General features: G+C 48.7%; 1 protein-coding gene across 1 annotated transcript in view; it reads left to right on the plus strand.

Moving 5' to 3' along the window:
* Positions 1–12,236, plus strand: part of LOC106594225 (RNA polymerase-associated protein LEO1) — a 69,116-nt gene extending 56,880 nt beyond the window's left edge. The window contains 6 exon segments of the mRNA XM_045708516.1: positions 4,187–4,281; positions 4,669–4,803; positions 8,342–8,477; positions 10,400–10,595; positions 11,551–11,648; positions 11,916–12,236. Coding sequence (XP_045564472.1) covers positions 4,187–4,281; positions 4,669–4,803; positions 8,342–8,477; positions 10,400–10,595; positions 11,551–11,648; positions 11,916–12,035 — 780 coding nt within the window. The 3' untranslated portion in view covers positions 12,036–12,236.
* Positions 12,237–18,154: the final 5,918 nt, after the last annotated feature.

Here is an 18,154-nt window from a genome sequence, read left to right on the forward strand (position 1 = left end):
TGTGTGTGTGATGGGACGGTGTTGTGTGTGTGTGTGTGATGGGACGGTGTTGTGTGTGTGTGTGTGTGATGGGACGGTGTTGTGTGTGTGTGTGATGGGACGGTGTTGTGTGTGTGTGATGGGATTGTGTTGTGTGTGTGTGTGATGGGACGGTGTTGTGTGTGTGTGTGTGTGTGTGTGTGGATGGGACGGTGTTGTGTGTGTGATGGGACGGTGGTGTGTGTGTGTGTGATGGGACGGTGGTGTGTGTGTGTGTGTGTGTGTGTGATGGGACGGTGGTGTGTGTGTGTGTGTGTGTGATGGGACGGTGGTGTGTGTGTGATGGGACAATGATGTGACGGTGTTGTGTGTGATGGGACAGTGATGTGACGGTGTTGTGTGTGTGATGGGACTGTGATGTGACGGTGTTGTGTGTGTGTGTGATGGGACGGTGTTGTGTGTGTGTGTGATGGGACGGTGTTGTGTGTGTGTGATGGGACGGTGTTGTGTGTGTGATGGGACGGTGTTGTGTGTGATGGGACGGTGTTGTGTGTGATGTGACGGTGTTGTGTGTGTGATGTGACGGTGTTGTGTGTGTGAGATGGGACGGTGTTGTGTGTGTGAGATGGGACGGTGTTGTGTGTGTGTGATGGGACAGTGTTGTGTGTGTGTGTGATGGGACGGTGTTGTGTGTGTGTGATGGGACGGTGTTGTGTGTGTGTGATGGGACGGTGTTGTGTGTGTGTGTGTGTGTGTGTTGATGGGACGGTGTTGTGTGTGTGATGGGACGGTGGTGTGTGTGTGTGTGATGGGACGGTGGTGTGTGTGTGTGTGATGGGACGGTGGTGTGTGTGTGTGTGATGGGACGGTGGTGTGTGTGTGTGTGATGGGACGGTGGTGTGTGTGTGTGTGTGTGATGGGACGGTGGTGTGTGTGTGATGGGACAATGATGTGACGGTGTTGTGTGTGATGGGACAGTGATGTGACGGTGTTGTGTGTGTTTGTGTGATGGGACGGTGATGTGACGGTGTTGTGTGTGTGATGGGACGGTGTTGTGTGTGTGTGATGGGACGGTGTTGTGTGTGTGTGATGGGACGGTGTTGTGTGTGTGTGATGGGACGGTGTTGTGTGTGTGTGATGGGACGGTGTTGTGTGTGTGATGGGACGGTGTTGTGTGTGATGTGACGGTGTTGTGTGTGTGATGTGACGGTGTTGTGTGTGTTAGATGGGACGGTGTTGTGTGTGTGTGTGATGGGACAGTGTTGTGTGTGTGTGATGGGACGGTGTTGTGTGTGATGTGACGGTGTTGTGTGTGATGTGACGGTGTTGTGTGTGATGGGACAGTGATGTGACGGTGTTGTGTGTGTGTGATGTGACGGTGTTGTGTGTGTGAGATGGGACGGTGTTGTGTGTGTGTGTGATGGGACGGTGTTGTGTGTGTGTGATGGGACGGTGTTGTGTGTGTGTGATGGGACGGTGTTGTGTGTGTGTGTGTGATGGGACGGTGTTGTGTGTGTGTGTGTGTGATGGGACGGTGTTGTGTGTGTGTGATGGGATGGTGTTGTGTGTGTGTGATGGGACGGTGTTGTGTGTGTGTGATGGGACGGTGTTGTGTGTGATGGGACGGTGTTGTGTGTGTGTGTGATGGGACGGTGTTGTGTGTGTGAGATGGGACGGTGTTGTGTGTGTGATGGGACGGTGTTGTGTGTGTGTGTGTGATGGGACGTTGTTGTGTGTGTGTCATGGGACGGTGTGTGTGTGTCATGGGACGGTGTGTGTGTGTGATGGGACGGTGTGTGTGTGTGATGGGACCGGTGTGTGTGTGTGATGGGGACGGTGTTGTGTGTGTGTGTATGGGACGGTGTTGTGTGTGTGTGTGATGGGACGGTGTTGTGTGTGTGTGTGATGGGACGGTGTTGTGTGTGTGTGATGGGACGTTGTTGTGTGTGTGTGATGGGACGTGTGTGTGTGTGTGATGGGACGGTGTGTGTGTGTGTGTGATGGGACAGTGTGTGTGTGTGTGTGTGTGTGATGGGACGGTGTTGTGTGTGTGTGTGATGGGACGTTGTTGTGTGTGTGTGATGGGACGGTGTTGTGTGTGTGTGATGGGGACGGTGTTGTGTGTGTGTGATGGGACAATGTTGTGTGTGTGTGTGTGTGATGGGACAATGTTGTGTGTGTGTGTGTGATGGGACAATGATGGGACAGTGATGTGACGGTGTGATGGGACAGTGATGTGACGGTGTTGTGTGTGATGGGACGGTGTTGTGTGTGTGAGATGGGACGGTGTTGTGTGTGTGTGTGTGATGGGACGGTGTTGTGTGTGTGTGTGTGATGGGACGGTGTTGTGTGTGTGTGTGTGATGTGACGGTGTTGTGTGTGATGGGACGGTGCTGTGTGTGTGTGTGATGGGACCGGTGTTGTGTGTGTGTGATGGGACGGTGTTGTGTGTGTGATGGGACGGTGTTGTGTGTGTGTGATGGGACGGTGTGTGTGTGTGTGTGTGTGTGTGATGGGACGGTGTGTGTGTGTGTGATGGGACGGTGTTGTGTGTGTGATGGGACGGTGTGTGTGTGTGATGGGACGGTGTGTGTGTGTGATGGGACGGTGTTGTGTGTGTGTGATGGGACGGTGTTGTGTGTGTGTGATGGGACGTTGTTGTGTGTGTGTGATGGGACGGTGTGTGTGTGTGTGTGTGTGATGGGACGGTGTGTGTGTGTGTGATGGGACGGTGTTGTGTGTGTGTGTGTGTGTGATGGGACGGTGTTGTGTGTGTGTGATTGGACGGTGTTGTGTGTGTGTGATGGGACAGTGTTGTGTGTGTGTGTGATGGGACAATGTTGTGTGTAAGTGTGTGATGGGACAATGATGGGACAGTGATGTGACGGTGTGATGGGACAGTGATGTGTTGTGTGTGTGTGATGTGACGGTGTTGTGTGTGTGATGTGACGGTGTTGTGTGTGTGATGTGACGGTGTTGTGTGTGTGAGATGGGATGGTGTTGTGTGTGTGTGATGTGACGGTGTTGTGTGTGTGTGTGATGGGACGGTGTTGTGTGTGATGGGACGGTGTTGTGTGTGTGTGTGTGTGTGTGATGGGACGGTGTTGTGTGTGTGTGTGTGTGTGTGATGGGACGGTGTTGTGTGTGTGATGGGACGGTGTTGTGTGTGTGATGGGACGGTGTTGTGTGTGTGATGGGACGGTGTTGTGTGTGTGTGTGATGGGACGGGTGTGTGTGTGTGTGTGATGGGACGGTGTTGTGTGTGTGATGGGACGGTGTTGTGTGTGTGATGGGACGGTGTTGTGTGTGTGTGATGGGACGGTGTTGTGTGTGTGTGTGTGTGTGATGGGACGGTGGTGTGTGTGTGTGATGGGACGGTGGTGTGTGTGTGTGTGTGATGGGACGGTGTTGTGTGTGTGTGTGATGGGACGGTGTTGTGTGTGTGTGTGATGGGACGGTGTTGTGTGTGTGTGTGATGGGACGGTGTTGTGTGTGTGTGTGTGATGGGACGGTGGTGTGTGTGTGTGTGATGGGACGGTGTTGTGTGTGTGTGTGATGGGACGGTGTTGTGTGTGTGTGTGATGGGACGGTGTTGTGTGTGTGTGTGATGGGACGGTGTTGTGTGTGTGTGTGTGATGGGACGGTGTTGTGTGTGTGTGTGATGGGACGGTGTTGTGTGTGTGTGATGGGACGGTGTTGTGTGTGTGTGATGGGACGGTGTTGTGTGTGTGTGATGGGACGGTGTTGTGTGTGTGTGTGTGTGTGTGTGTGTGATGGGACGGTGTTGTGTGTGTGTGTGTGTGTATGGGACGGTGTTGTGTGTGTGATGGGACGGTGTTGTGTGTGTGTGATGGGACGGTGTTGTGTGTGTGTGATGGGACGGTGTTGTGTGTGTGTGATGGGACGGTGTTGTGTGTGTGTGATGGGACGGTGTTGTGTGTGTGTGATGGGACGGTGTTGTGTGTGTGTGATGGGACGGTGTTGTGTGTGTGTGTGTGATGGGACGGTGTTGTGTGTGTGTGTGTGATGGGACGGTGTTGTGTGTGTGTGTGTGATGGGACGGTGTTGTGTGTGTGTGTGTGATGGGACGGTGTTGTGTGTGTGTGTGTGATGGGACGGTGTTGTGTGTGTGTGTGTGATGGGACGGTGTTGTGTGTGTGTGTGATGGGACGGTGTTGTGTGTGATGGGACAGTGTTCTGTGTTCAGGTGGAGAATACTATCCGGTGGAGAGCCAAGAAAGACGAGGAGATGAACGAGAGCAGAGAGAGTAATGCCCGCATCGTCAAGTGGTCTGACGGCAGGTCAGCATACACACACACACACACACACACACACACACACACACACACACACACACACGACCGCAAGATCCTCAGAGGGCTAGATGAAGAGGAGTAACGCTGGACTCCTGATGAAGAGGAGTAACGCTGGACTCCTGATGATTGTGCTTGAATTAATAATTAATACATTGATTTGACCATGGGAAATGTGTGTTTACGTGTGTATGTATCTGTGGATGTGTTCTGTCAACACAGCATGTCTCTCCACCTGGGTAACGAGGTGTTTGATGTGTTCTGTCTCCACAGCATGTCTCTCCACCTGGGTAACGAGGTGTTTGATGTGTTCTGTCTCCACAGCATGTCTCTCCACCTGGGTAACGAGGTGTTTGATGTGTTCTGTCTCCACAGCATGTCTCTCCACCTGGGTAACGAGGTGTTTGATGTGTATAAAGCTCCTCTCCAAGGAGACCACAACCACCTGTTCATCAGACAAGGGACTGGACTACAGGGACAGGCTGTGTTCAAGACCAAACTCACCTTCAGGTAACACTGTCTATACATACACACACACACACAAACACACACACACACACACACACACACACACACACACACCTTGCCCTTTGTCTGAGCCCCAACCCAAAGCTTTGAAAGGCATCATGCACCGATACAGGAACACCTTCCGTCCAGATGGACTAGTGAACAACACAGTATCTAAGCTGAGCTTCGTCCAGATGGACTAGTGAACAACACAGTATCTAAGCTGATCTCCGTCCAGATGGAATAGTGAACAACAACACAGTATCTAAGCTGAGCTCCGTCCAGATGGACTAGTGAACAACAACACAGTATCTAAGGTGAGCTCCGTCCAGATGGAATAGTGAACAATACAGTATCTAAGCTGAGCTCCGTCCAGATGGACTAGTGAACAACAACACAGTATCTAAGCTGAGCTCCGTCCAGATGGAATAGTGAACAACAACACAGTATCTAAGCTGAGCTCCGTCCAGATGGACTAGTGAACAACAACACAGTATCTAAGCTGAGCTCCGTCCAGATGGAATAGTGAACAACAACACAGTATCTAAGCTGAGCTCCGTCCAGATGGACTAGTGAACAACAACACAGTATCTAAGCTGAGCTCCGTCCAGATGGAATAGTGAACAACAACACAGTATCTAAGCTGAGCTCCGTCCAGATGGAATAGTGAACAACAACACAGTATCTAAGCTGAGCTCCGTCCAGATGGACTAGTGAACAACAACACAGTATCTAAGCTGAGCTCCGTCCAGATGGAATAGTGAACAATACAGTATCTAAGCTGAGCTCCGTCCAGATGGAATAGTGAACAATACAGTATCTAAGCTGAGCTCCGTCCAGATGGACTAGTGAACAACAACACAGTATCTAAGCTGAGCTCCGTCCAGATGGAATAGTGAACAATACAGTATCTAAGCTGAGCTCCGTCCAGATGGACTAGTGAACAACAACACAGTATCTAAGCTGAGCTCCGTCCAGATGGACTAGTGAACAACAACACAGTATCTAAGCTGAGCTCCGTCCAGATGGAATAGTGAACAACAACACAGTATCTAAGCTGAGCTCCGTCCAGATGGAATAGTGGACAACACAGTATCTAAGCTGAGCAACGTCCAGATGGAATAGTGCACAACAACACAGTATCTAAGCTGAGCTCCGTCCAGATGGAATAGTGCACAACAACACAGTATCTAAGCTAAGCTATGTCCAGATGGAATAGTGCACAACAACACAGTATCTAAGCTGAGCTCCGTCCAGATGGAATAGTGAACTACAACACAGTATCTAAGCTGAGCTCCGTCCAGATGGAATAGTGAACAACAACACAGTATCTAAGCTGAGCTCCGTCCAGATGGAATAGTGAACAACAACATATTATCTAAACTGAGCTCCGTCCAGATGGAATAGTGAACAACAACACAGTATCTAAGCTGAGCTCCGTCCAAACACGTCTTATCTGAGAGATCAGAACAGAGTGGGTTACTGTCTACCTTTAGCCAAGCTGCTTACAGTAAAAGTATTAGAATAGAACGGGGCTTGTTTTGGAAATATTAGAATAGAACGGGCTTGTTGTGGAAATCGTGTGGCTCAGTTGGTAGAGCATGGTGTTTGCAACGCCAGGGTTGTGGGTTCGATTCCCATGGGGGACCAGTATGGAAATGTGTGAAATGTATGCATTTACTACTGTAAGTCGCTCTGGATAAGAGCGTCTGCTAAATGACTGAAATGGAAATATTAGAATAGAACGGGACTTGTTTTGGTAAAGTATTAGAATAGAACGGGACTTGTTTTGGTACAGTACTAGAATAGAACGGGACTTGTTTTGGTACAGTACTAGAATAGAACGGGACTTGTTTTGGTACAGTACTAGAATAGAATGGGACTTGTTTTGGTACAGTATTACAGTAGAACGGGACTTGTTTTGGTACAGTACTAGAATAGAACGGGACTTGTTTTGGTAAAGTATTAGAATAAAACGGGACTTGTTTTGGTACAGTACTAGAATAGAAAGGGACTTGTTTTGGTACAGTACTAGAATAGAACGGGACTTGTTTTGGTACAGTACTAGAATAGAACGGGACTTGTTTTGGTAAAGTATTACAGTAGAACGGGACTTGTTTTGGTAAAGTATTACAGTAGAACGGGACTTGTTTTGGTAAAGTATTACAGTAGAACGGGACTTGTTTTGGTACAGTACTAGAATAGAACGGGACTTGTTTTGGTACAGTACTAGAATAGAACGGGACTTGTTTTGGTACAGTACTAGAATAGAACGGGACTTGTTTTGGTACAGTACTAGAATAGAACGGGACTTGTTTTGGTACATTATTAGAATAGAACGGGACTTGTTTTGGTACATTACTACAGTAGAACGGGACTTGTTTTGGTACAGTACTAGAATAGAACGGGACTTGTTTTGGTAAACTATTAGAGTAGAACGGGACTTGTTTTGGTAAAGTATTACAGTAGAATGGGACTTGTTTTGGTAAAGTATTACAGTAGAACGGGACTTGTTTTGGTAAAGTACTAGAATAGAACGGGACTTGTTTTGGTAAAGTACTTGAATAGAACGGGACTTGTTTTGGTACATTATTAGAATAGAACGGGACTTGTTTTGGTACATTACTAGAGTAGAACGGGACTTGTTTTGATAAAGTACTAGAATAGAACGGGACTTGTTTTGGTACGTTATTGGAATAGAACGGGACTTGTTTTGGTACAGTACTGGAATAGAACGGGACTTGTTTTGGTAAACTATTAGAGTAGAATGGGACTTGTTTTGGTAAAGTACTAGAATAGAATTCGACTTGTTTTGGTCAACTATTAGAGTAGAATGGGACTTGTTTTGGTACAGTACTAGAGTAGAACGCGACTTGTTTTGGTACAGTACTGGAATAGAACGGGACTTGTTTTGGTACAGTACTGGAATAGAACGGGACTTGTTTTGGTACAGTACTAGAATAGAATGGGACTTGTTTTGGTAAAGTACTAGAGTAGAACGCGACTTGTTTTGGTACGTTATTAGAATAGAACGGGACTTGTTTTGGTACAGTACTGGAATAGAACGGGACTTGTTTTAGTAAAGTACTAGAATAGAATGGGACTTGTTTTGGTAAACTATTAGAGTAGAATGGGACTTGTTTTGGTAAAGTACTAGAATAGAATGGGACTTGTTTTGGTAAACTATTAGAGTAGAATGGGACTTGTTTTGGTACATTATTAGAATAGAACGGGACTTGTTTTGGTAAAGTATTACAATAGAACCGGACTTGTTTTTGTACGTTATTAGAATAGAACGGGATTTGTTTTTGTACGTTATTAGAATAGAACGGGACCTGTTTTGGTAAAGTACTAGAATACAACGGGACTTGTTTTGGTACATTATTAGAATAGAACGGGACTTGTTTTGGTACATTATTAGAATACAACGGGACTTGTTTTGGTACAGAATTCTGAGAGTCTGTTCCTCTTTCAGTCTGAAGGAATAAACATGAATATCTGATTTGAGATATAAAGCTATTATTGTGTGTTCTCTCTCCAGACCCCACTCAACAGACAGCGCCACCCACAGGAAGATGACCCTCTCTCTGGCTGACCGCTGCTCTAAGACCCAGAAGATTAGAATACTGCCCATGGCTGGACGAGACCCTGAGTCTCAACGCAACGAGATGATCAAGGTAACACACACTGGACTGTGTGGTTTCATATAGGATGTCATGTAATAAGGTTAAGAGATGTGTGGTGTAATGTTGGCAGAACTACACTCAACAAAAATATTAACGCAAAAATGCAACCATTTAAAAGATTTTACTGAGTTACAGTTCATATCAGTAAATTAAAATACATTCATTAGGCCTTGATCTATGGATTTGACATGACTGGGAATACAGATATGCATCTGTTGTTCACAGATACCTTAGATAAAGAAAACCAGTCAGTATCTGGCTTGACCACCATTTGCCTCATGCAGCACCACACATCTCCTTCACATAGAGTTGATCAGGCTGTTGATTGTGGCCTGTGGAATGTTGTCCCATTCCTCTTCAATGGCTGTGTGAAGTTGCTGGATATTGGCGGGAACTGGAACACGCTGTTCTATACGTTGATCCAGAGCATCCCAAACATGCTCAATGGGTGACATGTCTGGTGAGTATGCAGGCCATGGAAGAACTGGGACATTTTCAGCTTCCAGGAATTGTGTACAGATCCTTGCAACATGAGGCCGTGCTTTATCATGCTGAAACATGAGGTGATGGCGGTGGATGAATGGCACGACAATGGTCCTGAGGGTCTCGTCACAGTATCTCTGTGCATTCAAACGGCCATTGATAAAATGCAATTAGGTTCGTTGTCTGTAACTCATGCCTGCCCATACCATAACCCCACCGCCATCATGGGGCACTCTGTTCATAACGTTGACATCAGCAAACCGCTCGCCCACACAACGCCATCTGCCCGGTACAGTTGAAACTTCTCCAGTGTGCCTGTTGCCATCAAAGGTGAGCATTTACCCACTGAAGTTGGTTACAACTGAACTGCAGTCAGGTCAAGACCCTGATGAAGACGACGAGCACGCAGATGAGCTTCCCTGAGACGGTTTCTGACAGTTTGTACAGAAATTCTTCAGTTGTGCAAACCCACAGTTTCATCAGCTGTCTGGTGGCTGGTCTCAGATGATCCCACAGTTTCATCAGCTGTCTGGTGGCTGGTCTCAGACGATCCCACAGTTTCATCAGCTGTCTGGGTGGCTGGTCTCAGATGATCCCACAGTTTCATCAGCTGTCTGGGTGGCTGATCTCAGATGATCCCACAGTTTCATCAGCTGTCTGGGTGGCTGATCTCAGATGATCCCACAGTTTCATCAGCTGTCCGGGTGGCTGGTCTCAGATGATCCCACAGGTGAAGAAACCGGATGTAGAGGTCCTGGGTTGGCGTGGTTACACGTGGTCTGGGGTTGTAAGGCCAGTTGGCCGTACTGCCAAATTCTCTAAAACGATGTTACGGAGGTGCTTTATGGTAGAGAAATTAACATAAAATTATCTGGACATTCCTGCAGTCAGCATGCCTATTGCCCGATCCCTCAAAACTTGAGACATCTGTGGCATTGTATTGTGTGACAAAACTGCACATTTTAGAGTGGCCTTTTATTGGCCCCAGCACAAGGTGCACCTGAGTAATGATCATGCTGTTTAATCAGCTTCTTGATATTCCACACTTGTCAGATGGATGGATTATCTTGGCAAAGGAGAAATTCTCACTAACAGGGATGTAAACAAATTTGTGGACATTTGAGCGAAATAAGCTTTTTGTGCTTATGGAACATTTCTTGAATAATTTATATCAGCTCATTAAAAACATGGGACCAACACTACATGTTGCGTTTTATATTTTTGTTCAGTATAATAACTAGTCTGTAGACGAGACAGACTTTCTGTTGTTACTAGAAGCACTGACTGGGCTTCTATTGCTGATTACAGTCTCCTATTTTTTTCTCAGAACATTTCAAATAGACAGGACGACACCTTATCTCATTTGAGGGGTTAAAATGTTGACCCGTCTCTCCTCCTGCTCCTCCCTTCCTCTCTCCCTCCCCCTACAGAAAGAGGAGGAGCGTCTGCGTGCGTCTATCCGCCGTGAGGGCCAACAGCGGCGGATGAGAGAGAAGCAGCACCAACGAGGTCTGAGCGCCGGTTACCTGGAGCCTGATCGCTATGACGACGATGAGGAGGGGGACGAGTCGGTCAGCCTGGCCGCCATCAAGAGCAAATACAAAGGAGGAGGAGGAGGACTGAGGGGTGAGGAAACACACCATATCTAAACAGAGACACATCCAGGTCAAATACCAGGGCTGAGGAGACAGCGAAAGTGTTTGTATTTGCTCATGTTAATGCGTTCTCTCCCTTTCTCTACACCGTCTCCCCCTCCTCTCTTCCCTCCCCCTCCTCTCTTCCCTCCCCCTCCTCTCTTCCCTCCCCCTCCTCTCCTCTCTTCCCTCCCCCTCCTCTCTCCCCCTCCTCTCTTCCCTCCCCCTCCTCTGCTCCGTCCCCCTCCTCTCTTCCCTCCCCCTCCTCTCTTCCCTCCCCCTCCTCTGCTCCGTCCCCCTCCTCTGCTCCGTCCCCCTCCTCTGCTCCGTCCCCCTCCTCTGCTCCGTCCCCCTCCTCTGCTCCGTCCCCCTCCTCTGCTCCGTCCCCCTCCTCTGCTCCGTCCCCCTCCTCTGCTCCGTCCCCCTCCTCTGCTCCGTCCCCCTCCTCTCTTCCCTCCCCTCCTCTCTTCCCTCCCCCTCCTCTCTTCCCTCCCCCTCCTCTCTTCCCTCCCCCTCCTCTCTTCCCTCCCCCCCTCTCCTCCGTCCCCCCCCTCTCCTCCGTCCCCCCCTCTCCTCCGTCCCCCTCCTCTCCTCCGTCCCCCTCCTCTCCTCCGTCCCCCTCCTCTCCTCCGTCCCCCTCCTCTGCTCCGTCCCCCTCCTCTCTTCCCTCCCCCTCCTCCCTCCCCCTCCTCTGCTCCGTCCCCCTCCTCTCCTCCGTCCCCCTCCTCTGCTCCGTCCCCCCCTCTCCTCCGTCCCCCCCTCTCCTCCGTCCCCCCCTCTGTTCCGTCCCCCTCCTCTGCTCCGTCCCCCTCCTCTGCTCCGTCCCCCTCCTCTCTTCCGTCCCCCTCCTCTCTTCCGTCCCCCTCCTCTCTTCCGTCCCCCTCCTCTGCTCCGTCCCCCCCCTCTTCCGTCCCCCTCTCTTCCGTCCCTCTCCTCCCTCCATATAGAGGAGCGTGCTAGGATCTACTCGTCTGACAGTGATGAGGGTTCTGATGATGATAAAGCCCAGAGACTGCTCAAGGCCAAGAAACTAGACTCTGATGAGGTGAGACACACACACACACACACACACACACACACACACACATACACACACACAGGTGTTAGTACAGTGAGAGAATGGAGAGATGAGTTGTGACAGAGGGTGCAGTCCTATGATCTACCAGCAGAAGACAGTGTGAATCACTACATATAGGAATCTAGTTCAGGTAACAAAGCACTTTGAGGCAGATCTGAAGTGAGTCAAATCACATTTTTCCTGTCTCTCTCCCCCCTCCCTCTTTCTCCCCCACTCTCTCTCCTCTCTCTGTAGGAAGGGGAGAGTTCAGGGAAGAGGAAGGCTGAGGAGGATGACGAGGAGGAGGTGGAACCCAAGAAGGCAAAGAAATACGTCATCAGCGATGAAGAGGAGGAGGAAGATGATGATGAATGATGTCATTTTTTTTATCATACCACTGTATTATCAGTGTTTTGTTATATCCAATGCGTCGCGATGTAGACCTAAACGTTTCATTTGTAGTTTGTATATTTTCTAATGATGACTGTGTGTGAGAGAGAGAGAGAGAGAGAGAGAGCTCTGTACAGCTGTAGGAATAAAGAGAAGATGAACTAGGTGTTTATCTCAATGACCAAACCTCAGTCTCTTTGTTATGATTATTTTTTAAAGTTTTACTTTAGTTTTTGTTTTGAGATGTCCATTTTCTAATGGAGGTTAAAGATGGAGAGTTGAAAGGGGGAGGGGAAGGACTGTCTGACCTCTTCACTAACAGTAGATACTGTTCAATCCATCTGGCACAGGAGAGGGAGAAGTGGAGAATGAGGATGGGTAAGAGAGGAGAGAGGGGGGTTAGTGACCAGTCTTTGTGAAGATCTCATTCTCCTCACGTCCTCTCTCCTTGTCTCCTCAAAACCAATTGGATCAGAAATGGGGTTTGAGAAGGTGACGAGGAGTATAGAATTGAGATTGAGGAGTATAGAGGGAGAATGGAGAGAACGGGTAGAAGGAGAGGGGGGAGGAGAATGGAGATGGGGGTAAGGAGAGAGAGAGGGGGAAATGAGTGGGGAGGACAATGGAGGGGGAGTAGAATGGAGAGGGGAGGGTAAGGAGAGAGAGGGGAGGGTAAGGAGAGAGAGGGGAGGGTAAGGAGAGAGAGGGGAGGGTAAGGAGAGAGAGGGGAGGGTAAGGAGAGAGAGAGAGGGGAGGGGTAAGGAGAGAGAGGGGTAAGGAGAGAGGGGAGGGTAAGGAGAGAGAGAGAGGAGGGGTAAGGAGAGAGGGGGGGAATGAGAGAGAGAGGAGGGGTAAGGAGAGAGGGGGGGAATGAGAGAGAGAGGAGGGGTAAGGAGAGGGGGGGGGGATGAGGGAGTGGGGAGGACAATGGGAAGCTGGTTAGTGAATGTTGCACCAGCCACTCTGACACAGCCTCATATTCACAGTACACATTCAACCATACAAGTTGAAGTTTTAACATCACCTGCACAAGTACAGTCAAATGCCTTTTTCTTACTAACTCTGACACCAACAATGTAGTAATCAATGTAGTACTAAAAATAACAAGGTAGAATAAAAATAACAGGAGAAAGTAAGCAGCTATATTGTTGGTTGGTTTCTCAAATGACTGCCTCGCCTGGTTCACCAACTACTCTGATAGAGTTCAGTGTGTCAAATCGGAGGGCCTGTTGTCCGGGCCTCTGGCAGTCTCTATGGGGGTACCACATGGTTCAATTCTTGGGCCAACTCTTTTCTCTGTATACATCAATGATGTCGCTCTTGCTGCTGGTGAGTCTCTGATCCACCTCTACGCAGACGACACCATTCTGTATACTTCTGGCCCTTTTTTGGACACTGTGTTAACAACCCTCCAGACGAGCTTCAATACCATACAACTCTCCTTCCGTGGCCTCCAACTGCTCTTAAATACAAGTAAAACTAAATGCATGCTCTTCAACCGATCGCTGCCTGCACCTGCCCGCCCGTCCAGCATCACTACTCTGGACGGTTCTGACTTAGAATACGTGGACAACTACAAATACCTAGGTGTCTGGTTAGACTGTAAACTCTCCTTCCAGACTTACATCAAACATCTCCAATCCAAAGTTAAGTCTAGAATTGGCTTCCTATTTCGCAACAAAGCATCCTTCACTCATGCTGCCAAACATACCCTCGTAAAACTGACCATCCCACTGATCCTCGACTTTGGCGATGTCATTTACAAAATAGCCTCCAATACCCTACTCAATAAATTGGATGAAGTCTATCACAGTGCCATCTGTTTTGTCACCAAAGCCTCATATACTACCCACCACTGCGACCTGTACGCTCTCGTTGGCTGGCCCTCACTTCATACTCATCGCCAAACACACTGGCTCCAGGTCATCTACAAGACCCTGCTAGGTAAAGTCCCCCCTTATCTCTGCTCGCCAGTCACCATAGCAGCACCCACCTGTAGCACGCGCTCCAGCAGGTATATCTCTCTGGTCACCCCCAAAGCCAATTCCTCCTTCGGCCGCCTCTCTTTCCAGTTCTCTTTTGCCAATGACTGGAACGAACTACAAAAATCTACACTTATCTCCCTCACTTGCTTTAAGCACCAGCTGTCAGAGCAGCTCACAGATTACTGCACCTGTACAGAGCCCATCTATAATTTAGCCCAAACAACTACCTCTTCCCCTACTGTATTTATGAATTAATGTATTTATTTTGCTCCTTTGCACCCCATTATTTCTATTTCTACTTTGCACTTTCTTCCACTACAAATCTTTCATTCCAGTGTTTTAATTGCTATATTGTATTTACTTTGCCACCATGTCCTTTTTTGCCTTTACCTCCCTTATTGCACCTAATTTGCTCACATTGTATATTGTATATAGTGTGTAGAGTCCTGTCAGTGTGTAGAGTCCTGTCTGTGTGTAGAATCCTGTCAGTGTGTTGAGTCCTGTCAGTGTGTAGAGTCCTGTCAGTGTGTAGAGTCCTGTCAGTGTGTAGAGTCCTGTCAGTGTGTAGAATCCTGTCAGTGTGTAGAGTCCTGTCAGTGTGTGGAGTCCTGTCAATGTGTAGAGTCCTGTCAGTGTGTGGAGTACTGTCAATGTGTCAGTGTGTAGAGTCCTGTCAGTGTGTAGAGTCCTGTCAGTGTGTAGAGTCCTGTCAGTGTGTGGAGTCCTGTCAGTGTGTGGAGTCCTGTCAGTGTGTGGAGTACTGTCAATGTGTCAGTGTGTAGAGTCCTGTCAGTGTGTAGAGTCCTGTCAGTGTGTGGAGTCCTGTCAGTGTGTGGAGTCCTGTCAGTGTGTGGAGTCCTGTCAGTGTGTAGAGTCCTGTTAGTGTGTAGAATCCTGTCAGTGTGTAGAGTCCTGTCAGTGTGTAGAATCCTGTCAGTGTGAAGAGTCCTGTCAGTGTGAAGAGTCCTGTCAGTGTGTAGAGTCCTGACAGTGTGTCAGTGTGTAGAATCCTGTCAGTGTGTAGAGTCCTGTCAATGTGTAGAGTCCTGTCAGTGTGTGGAGTACTGTCAATGTGTCAGTGTGTAGAGTCCTGTCAGTGTGTAGAGTCCTGTCAGTGTGTGGAGTCCTGTCAGTGTGTAGAGTCCTGTCAGTGTATCAGTGTGTAGAATCCTGTCAGTGTGAAGAGTCCTGTCAGTGTGTAGAGTCCTGTCAGTGTGTCAGTGTGTAGAATCCTGTCAGTGTGTGGAGTCCTGTCAATGTGTAGAGTCCTGTCAGTGTGTGGAGTACTGTCAATGTGTCAGTGTGTAGAGTCCTGTCAGTGTGTAGAGTCCTGTCAGTGTGTAGAGTCCTGTCAGTGTGTCAGTGTAAAGAATCCTGTCAGTGTGTGGAGTCCTGTCAGTGTGTAGAATCCTGTCAGTGTGTAGAGTCCTGTCAATGTGTAGAGTCCTGTCAGTGTGTGGAGTCCTGTCAGTGTGTGGAGTCCTGTCAGTGATTAGAGTCCTGTCAGTGTGTAGAGTCCTGTCAGTGTGTAGAGTCCTGTCAGTGTGTGGAGTCCTGTCAGTGTGTGGAGTCCTGTCAATGTGTAGAGTCCTGTCAGTGTGTTGAGTCCTGTCAGTGTGTGGAGTCCTGTCAGTGTGTAGAGTCCTGTCAGTGTGTTGAGTCCTGTCAGTGTGTAGAGTCCTGTCAGTGTGTAGAGTCCTGTCAGTGTGTAGAGTCCTGTCAGTGTGTAGAATCCTGTCAGTGTGTAGAGTCCTGTCAGTGTGTCAGTGTGTAGAATCCTGTCAGTGTGTAGAGTCCTGTCAGTGTGTGGAGTCCTGTCAGTGTGTAGAATCCTGTCAGTGTGTAGAGTCCTGTCAGTGTGTTGAGTCCTGTCAGTGTGTTGAGTCCTGTCAGTGTGTAGAATCCTGTCAGTGTGTAGAGTCCTGTCAGTGTGTAGAATCCTGTCAGTGTGTAGAGTCCTGTCAGTGTGTGGAGTCCTGTCAATGTGTAGAGTCCTGTCAGTGTGTTGAGTCCTGTCAGTGTGTGGAGTACTGTCAATGTGTCAGTGTGTAGAGTCCTGTCAGTGTGTAGAGTCCTGTCAGTGTGTGGAGTCCTGTCAGTGTGTGGAGTCCTGTCAGTGTGTAGAGTCCTGTCAGTGTGTAGAATCCTGTCAGTGTGTAGAGTCCTGTCAGTGTGTCAGTGTGTAGAATCCTGTCAGTGTGAAGAGTCCTGTCAGTGTGTAGAGTCCTGTCAGTGTGTCAGTGTGTAGAATCCTGTCAGTGTGTAGAGTCCTGTCAGTGTGTAGAATCCTGTCAGTGTGTGGAGTCCTGTCAATGTGTAGAGTCCTGTCAGTGTGTTGAGTCCTGTCAGTGTGTTGAGTCCTGTCAGTGTGTGGAGTACTGTCAATGTGTCAGTGTGTAGAGTCCTGTCAGTGTGTAGAGTCCTGTCAGTGTGTAGAGTCCTGTCAGTGTGTGGAGTCCTGTCAGTGTGTAGAGTCCTGTCAGTGTATCAGTGTGTAGAATCCTGTCAGTGTGAAGAGTCCTGTCAGTGTGTCAGTGTGTAGAATCCTGTCAGTGTGTAGAGTCCTGTCAGTGTGTAGAGTCCTGTCAGTGTGTGGAGTCCTGTCAATGTGTAGAGTCCTGTCAGTGTGTGGAGTACTGTCAATGTGTCAGTGTGTAGAGTCCTGTCAGTGTGTAGAGTCCTGTCAGTGTGTGGAGTCCTGTCAGTGTGTGGAGTCCTGTCAGTGTGTTGAGTCCTGTCAGTGTGTAGAGTCCTGTCAGTGTGTAGAGTCCTGTCAGTGTGTAGAGTCCTGTCAGTGTGTTGAGTCCTGTCAGTGTGTAGAGTCCTGTCAGTGTGTAGAGTCCTGTCAGTGTGTAGAATCCTGTCAGTGTGTAGAGTCCTGTCAGTGTGTAGAGTCCTGTCAGTGTGTAGAGTCCTGTCAGTGTGTAGAGTCCTGTCAGTGTGTAGAGTCCTGTCAGTGTGTGGAGTCCTGTCAATGTGTAGAGTCCTGTCAGTGTGTTGAGTCCTGTCAGTGTGTGGAGTACTGTCAATGTGTCAGTGTGTAGAGTCCTGTCAGTGTGTAGAGTCCTGTCAGTGTGTGGAGTCCTGTCAGTGTGTGGAGTCCTGTCAGTGTGTAGAATCCTGTCAGTGTGTAGAGTCCTGTCAGTGTGTCAGTGTGTAGAATCCTGTCAGTGTGAAGAGTCCTGTCAGTGTGTAGAGTCCTGTCAGTGTGTCAGTGTGTAGAATCCTGTCAGTGTGTAGAGTCCTGTCAGTGTGTAGAATCCTGTCAGTGTGTGGAGTCCTGTCAATGTGTAGAGTCCTGTCAGTGTGTTGAGTCCTGTCAGTGTGTGGAGTACTGTCAATGTGTCAGTGTGTAGAGTCCTGTCAGTGTGTAGAGTCCTGTCAGTGTGTGGAGTCCTGTCAGTGTGTAGAGTCCTGTCAGTGTATCAGTGTGTAGAATCCTGTCAGTGTGAAGAGTCCTGTCAGTGTGTCAGTGTGTAGAATCCTGTCAGTGTGTAGAGTCCTGTCAGTGTGTAGAATCCTGTCAGTGTGTGGAGTCCTGTCAATGTGTAGAGTCCTGTCAGTGTGTGGAGTACTGTCAATGTGTCAGTGTGTAGAGTCCTGTCAGTGTGTAGAGTCCTGTCAGTGTGTGGAGTCCTGTCAGTGTGTGGAGTCCTGTCAGTGTGTAGAGTCCTGTCAGTGTGTAGAGTCCTGTCAGTGTGTAGAGTCCTGTCAGTGTGTAGAGTCCTGTCAGTGTGTAGAGTCCTGTCAGTGTGTAGAGTCCTGTCAGTGTGTAGAGTCCTGTCAGTGTGTAGAATCCTGTCAGTGTGTAGAGTCCTGTCAGTGTGTAGAGTCCTGTCAGTGTGTAGAATCCTGTCAGTGTGTAGAATCCTGTCAGTGTGTGGAGTCCTGTCAGTGTGTGGAGTCCTGTCAGTGTGTTGAGTCCTGTCAGTGTGTGGAGTACTGTCAATGTGTCAGTGTGTAGAGTCCTGTCAGTGTGTAGAGTCCTGTCAGTGTGTGGAGTCCTGTCAGTGTGTGGAGTCCTGTCAGTGTGTGGAGTCCTGTCAGTGTGTGGAGTCCTGTCAGTGTGTAGAGTCCTGTCAGTGTGTAGAATCCTGTCAGTGTGTAGAGTCCTGTCAG

The sequence above is a fragment of the Salmo salar genome, chromosome ssa26 (assembly GCF_905237065.1).
Source record: "Salmo salar chromosome ssa26, Ssal_v3.1, whole genome shotgun sequence".
NCBI lineage: Eukaryota > Metazoa > Chordata > Actinopteri > Salmoniformes > Salmonidae > Salmo > Salmo salar.